Source organism: Hyperolius riggenbachi, chromosome 5, assembly GCF_040937935.1.
Source record: "Hyperolius riggenbachi isolate aHypRig1 chromosome 5, aHypRig1.pri, whole genome shotgun sequence".
In the NCBI taxonomy this organism is placed as follows: Eukaryota; Metazoa; Chordata; class Amphibia; order Anura; family Hyperoliidae; genus Hyperolius; species Hyperolius riggenbachi.
Window position 1 is genome coordinate 250,381,425 of NC_090650.1, and position 12,848 is coordinate 250,394,272.

Consider the following 12,848-nt stretch of genomic DNA (forward strand, 5'->3'; position numbering starts at 1 on the left):
TGACAGAACTGCAGATTTTCTCTCTCAGAGAAAATCCCCTTAAATGGTCGATCTGCACTCCAAGCCTTTTTGACTAACTCAGTCCAAATAACTGAGGCCTACTTAAATTATAACAGAAACCATATACAGTAGTTAGACTGATTTTGGTGTAAAACATTTATAAGCACTATATGTAATGGGTATTAGCATTTTGTGTCAGGTCTTTCTTTAAACTGCAAAAACAGTTGTACCTTTTTGGAGGATTTCCACTAATGCTTCAGACATAAGATTGAGTTGTCTGACACCGTCCTTCTGGGTGATGGTCTGCTAATCGTCCTGTGACATTTGGCTCAGCTGAGCAGCATGTACTGTCCTATGGAAAAGGGATGGAGAGGACCAGCAGGAAGGCTCCACTCCGTATCCCATCCAGGGCATGTTAGTAATTGCTTCCAGACAGATTAAACTCACCTGAAGCTGTCTTTTACATGCAGTCTTGTTAATGCAATGCTATGGGGGATCTTTATAAAAACACATCGCTCAGGTGAGAACACACACATAGCATTACATTAGCAAGAGCTTTTAAAATCACAAAGCACTTAGAAAAGCTCTAGTGTGAACTAGCCCTAAGTGTAGAAAAAAAAAAACTTCTGCATCTTAGTCATTTCTCTTTTCCTCTTGTTTTAGGTGACTTGGTCCGATAAATCCAAAACATCTGTGACAAAGTCTTATCTAGAATTGGTGGAGTTTCTGTTGACGGTATGATTTTGTCCCTTTCAAGTTTGTAATCAGTGGCTGGATAGTGTACTGGATAAGGGCACTGCCTCTGACACAGGATATCAGGGTTCGAATCTCAGCTCTTCCTGTTCAGTAAGCCTGCACCTATTCAGTAGGAGACCTTGGGCAAGACTCCCTAACACTGCTACTGCCTATAGAGCGCGTCCTAGTGGCTGCAGCTTTGAGTCTGACAGGAGAAAAGCCTGATTTAAATGTTCTGTGTCTTGTCTTGTTTTATTTTATGGCTGTTTTGCTGATTAACAGATATTTGAAGGATGACTATATATTTGAAGGCAGTTAACAAAAATGGCATTTACCATATTTTTCGGACCATAAGACGCACCTGGGTTTAGAGAACAAAAACCAGGGGGAAAAAAAAATACTAAACATGGTGCATCTATGGTACAAGGGCGTCTTGTGGATCTTCTCCCCTCCCCAATTATGTTTCCCAATATACCTCTTGTGTTCCTGTGCCCCATTTGTACCTTTAGTGTCTTCCTTGTGTCATCCTCTGTCCCCCTTATGTTCTTGTTTATCCCCCTGTGTCCACGCTGCTGCCCCATCCCATCCTCCTCTATCATGTCCCCTGTGTTCTGCAGCTGTCCTGTCCTCCTCTATCTTGTCCCTGTGTCCTACCCCCCTGTCCTCTTCTATCTTGACCCCATGTATCCTGCTGCTGTCCTGACCTCCTCTATTCTGTGCCCATTTCCCCCTGTCCTCATCTATCTTGTCCCTTGTGTCCCATCCCTCTGTCCTCATCTATTTTGTCCCTGACTATCCCGACCCCCTCTGACTCTATGTCCTGTGTGGAGTGTGCAAGTGGCTTACCGCTGCAGCCTAGTGATGGTCAGCCTCCAGGGAAAAGCCGCGTGGGTGTCCGTGCACGCTGTGGACATATCCATCCCTTCTGCTGACGTAAAAGATCCGGGCTTACCGCTGCAGGCTAAAGATGATCAGCGGTAAGCCTATGGGGAAAAGCCGCGTGGGTGTCCGTGCACGCTGCCTAATGTTTTCTACCATCACTTCCGCTTACATCAAGGCGGAAGTGACGGTAGAAAAACATTAGGCAGCGTGCACAGACACCCACGCGGCTTTTCCCCATAGGCTTACCGCTGATCATCCCTAGCCTGCAGCGGTAAGCCCGGATCTTTTACATCAGAAGTGAAGGGATGGATATGTCCTCGGCGTGCACGAACAACCACGCTTTTCCCTGGAGGCTCACCGCTCACCACCACTAGGCTGCAGCAGTGAGCCACTTGCACACTCCACACAGGACATAGAGTCAGAGGGGGTCGGGACAGCAGCAGGGACAAAATAGATGAGGACAGAGGGATGGAACAATCACAGGGACAGAATAGAGGACGACAAGGGGGGCGGGATGCGGGGGGGGGGGGGGGGCACATTACCGCGGGGATTTCCAGTGGAAGGACACCTGGTGCTGGGTAACATTTGGACCATAAGACGCAGGCACATATCTCCCCCCCATTTTGGGGGAGAAAAAGTGCGTCTTATGGTTCAAAAAATACGGTCTGCTGCACCCGCTTCCCACCTTGTCCATAGGCGGAGCAGACACTGGGGGTCTGGAGGATTATTTTAAATAATTGTTTCTTGTACATGCAAGGATGAATTTAAGGATAGCTCCTCCGGAAACACTGCAATCTCACAATAGCCAATGGTATTACAATTTTAACCACAAACTTACAACTTTGTTTCATCCTGAATTAAGAAATGGGAGTCTGACATTTCCCCCCCCCCCCCCCCCTTTTTAACAATGTGAATTATCTGGCTGTCCTGCTAATCCTTTGATTCTGATGCTTTAAACCACTGAATCAGCACATGTATGCAGATCAGATACTTTATCTAAGTCTGACTACAGTGGCTGCATGCTTGTTTCAGGTTTGTGACTCGGATACTTCTCAATCAGCAGGACTACGAAGACCTTTTGCATTGTTTAAAAATAAATAAATATGGCAGCCTCCCTATCTGTCTTACTATGGGCCCATTTTAAATAATGGTATTTCGTGTTATTGACATTCTTGATCTGCTTTGATGGCATGGCTGGATTGGCTGATGACTGCACCTGGTACTCACTCACACTATGGAAGTGTTGTTAGTCCCCATCAACCACTTCAGCTGATCACCTGAGACACTAAAAGCGAAAAAAAAGTATGATCTAATGATTTGTATATGTAGTACAGCTAAGAAATAAAGCATTAGGAGCAGAGACACAAGTCAATGTTTCCAGTTGTCAGGTGTCTGTCAATATATTTTCTTTTTCTCTGCAGAGAAGGGTTCAAGAGTTTACTAGTCTGCTCTGTAAAATAATTGAGAATGCTGAGTAGTGTGTAAACTGCAAATATAAGAAAATGATGCAATGTTATAAAAAAAAAACTATATACCTTTATATACTCGTGTACAAGCCGAGGTACCCACTTTTCCCTCAGAAACCAGGAAAAAGTGATTGACTCGTGTATAAGTCCACTCCGCCAGCATAGCCCCCTCCCTAGCAGACAGATGTGCACCCAGTTCAAGTCAGCCCCCTCACCATAGCCAGATGTGTCCCAGGATCATACAGCTGTGTCTGAAGAAGCCACTAGATAGCATCATAGATATGAGACACAGTGATCTCCACACAGGGAGAATCCCCGACCATTGCACCGCTGACATGTTGCTTTCACGCTACGCTCCACAGGCCAGGGGACACAGGTAGTCTTAAGCAGCGCACTCTGCAGATCATGTTGCAGGGGCTGAGGAGCACGGACACAGCAGGGCGCAAGCTTGTAAGAGCAGGATCACTAGTGTACAATCCTTACGCTCCTCTGCCATTATAAAAACCTACTCCGCCATCTGTTTTGCTCCACTCACTCGCATATAAGCCAAAGGGGTAACTTTTCAGCACATTTTTTATGCTGAAAAATGAGGCTTATACGTGAGTATATACAGTAACTGAAAATAAAAATATGAGAATATTTTCTTTGCTACTAATGTTCTATTAATTATCCGTACTACACAACCAATTCATTATATCATAATTTGTTTCCGCTTCAGTGTCTCTTTAAACCAGTGCAGCTTCTGCACACAGCTGTGTAAACTGCCTGCCCATGATTTTGTAGTGCTCTGTAGGCATGTGTCAGTATTTGCCAAACACTTGTTGGATGCACTCCACGGTGTTCTGACAGTTAAAAAGCAGTTCTGGGTCAAGGTCAATTGAATCACTTCCTTGCTTCACAGGGAAAAATGTGAGACTATTTCCTGTAAAAGCCTTTCTTACCAAATGCCTATCAACCACTTGGTAACCAAAAAACATGTATTTGGTAGACACCCTGCAGTATATTTAAGCTGTTAACCTGATTCACTGGCACATGTGCTGCCTTAAAAAAAAAATTGGGGGGGATCGACTGTGCATGAGTTGCGCAGTTGACAAACACCATATTGCCACAGAATAAGTGCTCATGTAGACACACTTATTTGGTTACATATTAGGTGGTGTATGCTAGTTGTTTGGTTCTCAGTTTCTTAGTAACTGGATGAGTCATGCTAAAACCTGACTAAGCCATTTGTGTGAAATAGGCCTTATCCACGCTGGTACAATTCTGCGACCAGACTAATAAGCTGCAGCAAAACATGTTTGTTGCAGGCCATTGAAAGCACTTTTCTTCCCTCAGCAGTCTAAATTGGCTACTGTGTTTATAGTGTATAAAGTAGATCAATTCTTGTGCTAGTGCAACACAGTTCTTTGTTATACCTATCCAGTTCTTGAGAATGGGTATTTGCTGAGTCCTGTCAGTTTTGCCGACTAGATGTTGATGACGGTACTGATTGCGAGTTCGGTCTGGTAACTGTTAACAGAGAACAGAATACTATTTGGCATGTTAACACAAAAATCATGTTTTGGCTTTGCCTTGGCTCTTCCCTCTTCTATGCATATCTGTGCACTCTCAGGCCTTTTCTTCTTTCTATGAAAAATCTCACTTCTGTGTGCGTTTCTTCAATTGTTTGCGTTATTTGTCCTCTAACAAGCTGGGTACTAAATTTGCATTATGTCAGTTTCTAATAGCATCATAAATATATTCATAATTTTCTGTAATATTTTGAACAGCTTCCAAAGGAGTTAGCCAATGAACACATTGATAAGACTATAATAGATGCCTTACAGCTGGGGAAAAGGAAAGAGGACCATCAGTATTCAGACCTGGAACCCATAGTGCGGTAAGTTTGTCTTCATATTTTACATCGCCCCCCCCTTTTTTGTGTTTCTTTTATTTGTTTTGTTTGAGGCACCTACGGGTTTTCTGGACTAGCTCTGCATTGTTGTTGTTTTACTGCTGCTTAGTAAATATAAATCCATAGTGACCAAATGTCCATGGTAAGCATGTCCACTAATGTAGTTTATACACTATTCCAGACCCCGCTGTGAACATCTTGTTGACAGTTGCATTTTTCACCAAATTCAAACTTTATGGCTTTATTAGCCTCACTAGGCAATTAGGCCCGTTTCGAAAACAGGTGCTAGAAGCAGCGTCTGCGCACGACCATGTCAGTCATCACACGTCCACGTCTGTGCCTGATACGGATGCAGTTTATGGGCAGAGGTCCCAAGGCTTTTATTTGGTAGGATACAGTCTGGAAGAGAGGCAGGATTATAGTCTATCTTAAAAAACTAAATGACTAATATACAAAAAAAGCCTAATTAATTTACTACCTTAAAGTACAACTGAAGTGAGACGAATATGGAGGATGGCTTTTTTTTTTAAACCGTACCGGTTGCCTGGCAGATCTATTTGGCTGCAGTAGTGTCTGAATAACACCAGAAACAAGCATGCTGCTAATCTTGTCAGATCTGACAATGTCAGAGACACCTGATCTGCTGCATGCTTGTTCAGGGTCTATGGCTAAAAGTATTAGAAGCAGAGAATCAGCAGGATAACCAGGCAACTGGTATTGCTTAAAAGGAAATAAATATGGCAGTCTCCATATCCCTCTCGCTTAAATGGTCCTTTAACATTTTAAAGTGAACCTGAGACGAAGGAAAAAGTTGGCTTTTACTTACCTGGGGCTTTTTTCAGCTCGACGTAGTCTTAGGTCCCTCGGTGTGCTCCCAGGCAGGCAGGGTAGCGGCTTTCACAATGGGATCAGCCATCGTGGGAGGGTGAGGGTGAGTTGATGCAACCGACGGATCACTTGCGGGTTGGGGGTCACAATCCTCTGTATACATGCCTGATTTTCTCCAGTTGGGACCTAGTGAGACTATAACCTCCTTCACTGATAAGGAATTACAGCTTTCCTGGCAGAGAAATGGACTTCTGAGAGTGGGGGATAGATAAAAAAGGTCAATAGTCCACATATTTTAGGATTCAGAGATAGGGGACAGACAGTTTCATTGAGCTGAGACAAAACCATAAATCTACCTTTTTTTTTTTTTTTTTTTTTTTAGTTTTTTTTGTTTTAAGCACCATCTACACGATATGATTCTTTGTGTAATTCGATTACGATTCTATTTACGATACGATTAAATCCGACATGTCCAATCGGGATTCGATTCAATTTGCCATTGTTTTGCAATGGCGAATTGAATCGAATCCCGATCGGACATGTCGGATTTAATTGGATCGTAAATAGAATCGTAATCGTATTGTGTAGATTGGGCTTTAAACAGAACATAAAACTATGTGATATCTAAAAGTCCTTTTTTAGAAGTAGGATAGATACAATTATTTGTCGTCCATTTATTTTCACATAAGTTTCACTTTAAATGCCGTTATTTTAAATGGATTGGATATATAATGTCTTATCTATTAAAAACATTGTATATCGTAACCCAACTGTTTCCCTAAGGAGTCACATTTTCTGACACCCACATTGCCTACCTACACACTTGTCATCTGTCATTCCACCACAGCTACCTCTCCCGACTCCCACCTATTCCCCCACCACTCATGTTTTTCATCTTCTGACCTTTACCTACCCCAAAACACTCTGCCCCCTTCCACCAGTTGTGTAACCTTCATATATTGCACTAGCTCCCCCCCCCCCCCCCCCCCCCTTTTCACAACCATACCATTTTTGTCTCTTTCATCACTTCTGCTGTGTTTCACTTCACTCATGTATGGGTTAGTGTTCTAAATTTAGTTGCATTATTTTAATCTTGTTGCTTTTACAGCAAAGTCCCCGCTATCCAGCACCGGCGGCGATTGCCTAATGGCAGATACATGTGTTTGCCGGTTGCTTGAGCCGGCCGAAATAGCACACACCTCCCCTCTGAAATACTTATCCAGGCTCCAGCGATGTCTGGCAGTCTCCTTCTATCTCACTGCGGCTTGGAGTGGCTTTCCGGCTTCCCCAATGCACGGAAGCCAGAGTGTCAGCCTGACCCGCATCGGGTCATGTGACACTCCATCTTCCGTACATATATGCCTGAAGCTGCTAGCAGCCCGCTGGCATATAAAGGGAGACTGCTAGCCATCACTGGAGGCTCAGTAAGTATATGAAAGCCTGCCAGTACCCTCAGAAAGCCTCCCAAAAGAGGTCTGAATTCTGGATAATGGGGAAGTTGCGGTATACTGTATTTATTACTGCTTGTTGATAGAGCTATACACCTCTTCAGTATAATAGTGCAAGTCAAAATGGAACTTTTATAGCTACTAGTATTTAAGTCCACTTTAAATCTAGCTAATGTTACTTTTCTCAAAAAATAATTGCGGTTGTTTGTTTCAGGCGAATATTTTCGTCTCCGTCCCAGGCTCTTCTACAAAATCAAAGGGTGTACAAATTCTTCCATAATGTCCTCGCTGAATCTGACCATCCCAGTAAGTAAATAAAGCAATAACAGATGTTTGTTTAGAAATGTGAAGTAGTTAGTGTATCTTCTCTTTGCTCTGCCAGTCCCAGGAGATGATCTGTTTTGGAATTGATGACTAGTACACTGAACATGTGAAGTCTCAGTGTTTTTAATGTAGCAACAGGTAATATGAAACTAAATCCAAGACAGAAGAGAGCACTAATACTAGCACAAGATGTGTGTTTAGCAGACATTCCCATTTCAGTTATCATTTTTTTTTGGGGGGGGGGGGGGTGTAATCCACTCGCATATCACCCGTACTAATATGCAATCATAAACCTGTTAACTTTTTTCTTTTAAAAGCTGATCATATAGGGATTGATAGTTCTGAAAAAAATGTATGGATTGCCCATGTTGTTGTCCATTACCCCCTAGATGCCCTTAGTACTCAATGCGCTGACTGAACCTCCTTTTGAACCCCTGGAGCAGGTTTCCATTAGGTGTCTCAAGACTGCATGTTGGTAATTACAGCCATAAGATGGATAACGGACTTTTAAATACATATGCCAAATACCCATTTTTGTATTTTTCAAGATGTTTATATTCAGCCCTCCCTTCTAAGCCATATGGGACCTGATGCATGAAAAGCCAGTGATTTTGGCATGTTCAGGCATTGCACAGGACGTTTGCCGGTACTAATGGCGGAGGGGGGTTCACACAGATGTACCATGCCTTATCATAGCAAAGTGCTGCCCCCGTCGCTAGGCATACGTGTCAAAAGGGGGCTGGGAAATTAGAGCGCAGGGTGAATCCGAAAAACTGCTCCCGGCAGCGTTAATTACTATTCCCCATTCCAAGGCGCTGTACAGTGAAGGTAAGATGCAATTCGGCTTCCAGCTATTGCTGGCAGCCTAATTGCACTGTGGTTTAATGTCATTTGGTCTCCGTCTTTTGCTGGTGCCCCAATTACTGACTATACTCACATATAAGCCGAGGTACCCACTTTTCCCTCAGAAACCAGGAAAAAGTGATTGACTCACGTATAATCCCCTCTCCAGTACGGCCCCCTTCACAGTAGCCAGATTGGTGAGAAGCTTTTTTTCATGTACTCTCTACATCTTTTTCATCTCTTGTCTTGCCAAGCTGTACAGAGTTGATGTGCTGTCCTAATGGAACCCAGGATTCATGGAAAGGTTTTAGAAGCTAAGTTTCCTTCCCAAAGTTTGCCGTTTTCTTGCTGCTCTCTCCTCTGTTTTGTCAGACATGACTGGGAAGTACACCACTTCCTTCAGGCTGGCCACTGTCACAGCACTGACTGTTCAATCAAGGAGAAGCCACAGCAGATTATTCAGTTTGAGTGTGCATAGTATTCAGTTTAATGTGCACCCCCAGTCTTCTTCTGGGTCATGCTGGCGGCCTCTGAAGGATCACCAACCCATCACGTGCGACCGTGCCCACATGATCGAGGGCATACTGTGCCTGGACATGCACCTCAGAAATCCTTTACACTCCCGTATACTTTCCTAGTGGTTCTGGGTCACCATGAGAGCTATCTGGATATCCCATATCAGTATTTGTCTTTCTTACCTATAAATACCTCCACCCTGCTAACTTATTCTCAAAGGCAAGTAAGTCAGATGGGTATTAAGTAAACTTTAATGAAAAGCTACTTTTTTTTTTTTTTTTCCTTGATAAAGAGTTTTTGCATATTCATTGTGGAATGTGGCACGTACATGCTAGAAGCCTATGTGATCTGAGCCATTTATAGTGAGGTCCAGGGTCGTGCATTTAATTCCTTAGCTTACCCACCCTGATTTTTCGTTGTGAGTAAATCTAAATCGGGTTATTATGGCAATACTCCACTTAGACAGCTTTGGGGGAGGGTCCATAATACGCCCATGCAAACTCTACTGTATTATAGTTTGTTCTCTGCCAGAGCTGTGACGTCAGTCCATAAGGGTTTCTTTAGGTTTCTTTGTGCTTTTTATAAAGTGTTTTCATTTTTATCTGAACTGTAAATATGTTTACACAGGGTCAGTTGAATGTAAACATGTAACTATTATCTGTTAGAACTGACTTGGCTCATTAAATTATCCTACAATATTACATTTGGGCTTAGTGTTTCTATAAATTACACAGGATTGTACTGCAATTCTGTATTCTGCATATACGTTCCCTGCAGATGAGCTGTGATCCTCTGAGAATGTTGTGCACAAATGACTTTGTATATTGCATTATTTCAGTCAACATGAAAAGTTGGTACATTACAAACCAAGCGCACTCTGAGGTGACATAAACAAAGGACTTGTGTACCAGCTCCACAGCCCTGATCTTTGGGACGCTTTACCAAAAAATGTTAATAGGTTTGATGTCGGTGTTCATTATTTGTTTCCTTTCAGGTACAGGCTTAAAGTTTTGTAAAACGTCAGAAGACAGTTCAGAGACTTCTAGCCAAGATGAAGGTGAGATACCTGGTGAGAAATCTGCTTCTACTCCTCCATTACAAAGTCATTTGCCTAAGCCTGAAGTGAGAGAGGAAGGTCACCACTGCTGACTACTTCAGTTTAATAGAAAAGATAAAAAAACCCCTGACTTACGGGCGATCCTAAAAGCTGCCAAAAACACCCTAGTACAGTGATGGCTAACCTTTGCACTCCAGCTGTGACAACTACAAATCCCATCGTGCCTCTGCCTCCCCGAGTTATGCTTAAAGCTGTCAGAGTATTGCAATGCCCCATGGGACTTGTAGTTCCACCACAGCTGGAGTGCCAAGGTTGGCCATCACTGTACTATAGTGTTTTTGGCAGCGTTTTGGGATCACCCACGATTCCCAAAAACGCAAAGCCAATGTAAGTGAGTGAGAGGGAACCATTAGTGTGATTAGGGGTAAACGCAGGACATGCAGCATTTTGAGCGCATTAGCGGCCAATGCAAAGCATATAAGCGCTGCCTAAATAGCTTATCAAAGCGATTATGTAGCCCTTGGGGCTACACAAGCGATCGCATTTAAATAAAACTTTTAAATAGAGAAGCACCTATGACCTCTTCCTTTAGGGGGTGGCGCTACAGACTGAAGGACGCAGGTTGAGTGTAACAAGTTTTACTAAAAAAAAAAAAAAAAAAAATAATCAGTCACAGCTCTGAAGTTTACTGTACAGCACTTCCAAGCGCCGGGGAATCGCCATCTCACTAGGAATCGCTGCACACAGTGCTGCGGCGATTTTTTAAAGCCCTGCATTGATTCCTAGTGGGTTCCAGGCCTCAGTGCTGATCCTCTGAATCGTGGACAAAGGATTCAGTACTTTTTTCCTGGGCTTTCTTATCCTGTCTACATAAAACATTTTCAGCATCTATCAAGTGGTAACGTAGATAAGTAATATCAAACTTGAGTTGAGTAAATTTTTAAATATGTTTTGCTTGCTGGCAGTTGAAAATTTTAATTTATAAAATAAAGTTTTTTTTTTAATTATTGTTGCTAAAGTCTTATCTTTGTGAAATCTCCATAGAAAGCGTAAAGGGCCTGTTCACATGGTGTTAGTTTTTTGGATGAGCAGGCAGCCAGAGTTGGAGGAGAGGAGGAGGCTGCCTTGTAGCCCAATGGTTTCTACTATATTGCATACTACTTTCAGCTTGTAGCAAGAATTTTCAGGGAGAGGAAAGATTTTACAATGGGCAAACACTGACTAAATCATTTATACATAATTATTGTTAGCACTTTTGTTCATTACGTTATTTTCACTGGCGTTAATATGTTTAATTTTTCTTTCTTTAAGATGGTTTGCACCACACGTCTGGACACAAGAAACCTGGAAAGGGTCCAGTTACAAAGTAAGTTTCATTCCCACATTATGTCTTAGGGCTCAGCCACACTATGGCCTGGTGCACACCAAAAAACGCTAGCAGATCTGCAAAATGCTAGCAGATCTTGAAACGCTTTTTTCTTCTTTTTCTGTAGCGTTTCAGCTAGCATTTTGCGGTTTTGGGAAGCGTTTTTGATGTAATAGATTTCATGTATTTTTACAGTAAAGCTGTTACTGAACAGCTACTGTAACAAAAAACGCCTGGCAAACCGCTCTGAAGTGCCGTTTTTCAGAGCGGTTTGCGTTTTTCCTATACTTAACATTGAGGCAGAAACGCATCCGCAATCCAAAATCTGCAGCAGCCCGGGAGTATGCGTTTCTGCAAAACGCCTCCCGCTCTGGTGTGCACCAGCCCATTGAAATACATTGCCCAAGCGGATCCGCACCCGCAAGCGGATCGCAAACCGCAGCCGAAACGCTCTGGTGTGCACTAGGCCAATAAGTGCTTTTCTGAGCGCTTGTGATTGATTAGTGCGGAAAAATCGCTATTATTGCGTATGCAAAACATCACAGCTTTTTTTTTTTTTTTTTTTTTTTTTACTGCAATTTTAATGTAAGTGAATGGGAGCGCTTTTTCAGAAAGTGCTAATCAATCTCAAGCGCTCAGAAAAGTGCTTATAGTGTGGCTGAGTCCTTACAGTTGTTACAAATGGGTAAAACCTATACCTGCTGTTTATCCTGCTGCTTTTCATTGCATAACATTACTGTTTGCCTTATTTTTATCTTGCTTTTTCTGATTTTCAGCTTTAATAGTTTAATGTGTTGTGTTGTCCAGTTTAGCTTTCATACAAAGCATTTGGCTGCTCTGTAACATTCATCTTTGAGTGGTCAGCTGTATAAGTGTGTGTGTGTGTGTGTGTGTGTGTGTGTGTGTGTGTGTGTGTGTGTGTGTGTGTGTGTGTGTGTGTGTGTGTGTGTGTGTGTGTGTGTGTGTGTGTGTGTCTACTGTAATGTAGACTGGACATACACTTTTAATACAAAGCCTGTCTGCAGCGAGTTAGAATAACGAGATCAGTTACCATGCAGTACTGTGAAAAGGCCCATAAAATTGTATGATTAGTGAGTTGACAGAATTATGATTCAAGCATTACTTCTAACTCTTTGATTCTTAAAGGGACTCCAAGGAGTGCCCGAATTTAAAAGGTTTTTTTTCCCGGATCGTCACTCGGACAGCACCCCTGGATGAGACTTGTCTCCCTCCCCACCGTGGACAGGAACTGCAAAAGAACAAATTTGCATAAGCAACAGGCAGCCTGCTATATAAGCCACTTACTTTGCTGCTATACCTCAGTATAGTTTCCTGTCCCGGACGGAACGGAGGGAGAGGTCTCCAGGGTGCCATCCATGTCAGTCGGCAGGGGGCAGCGTGTAGCAGGACTCCCATTAGAGCTGAGCAGTGATCAGTGGGGAGTCCTGCAGCGAATGGGAGGCTTCTCCAAGGAAGGCAGCGGTGTTAT

General features: G+C 42.9%; 1 protein-coding gene across 1 annotated transcript in view; it reads left to right on the top strand.

Annotated features, from left to right (window-relative positions):
* Window positions 1-12,848, top strand: part of ZCCHC2 (zinc finger CCHC-type containing 2) — a 78,937-nt gene that overhangs the window by 35,957 nt on the left and 30,132 nt on the right. The window contains 7 exon segments of the mRNA XM_068236761.1: window positions 664-735; window positions 4,853-4,962; window positions 7,468-7,563; window positions 8,924-8,934; window positions 9,937-9,993; window positions 11,305-11,359; window positions 12,407-12,421. Coding sequence (XP_068092862.1) covers window positions 664-735; window positions 4,853-4,962; window positions 7,468-7,563; window positions 8,924-8,934; window positions 9,937-9,993; window positions 11,305-11,359; window positions 12,407-12,421 — 416 coding nt within the window.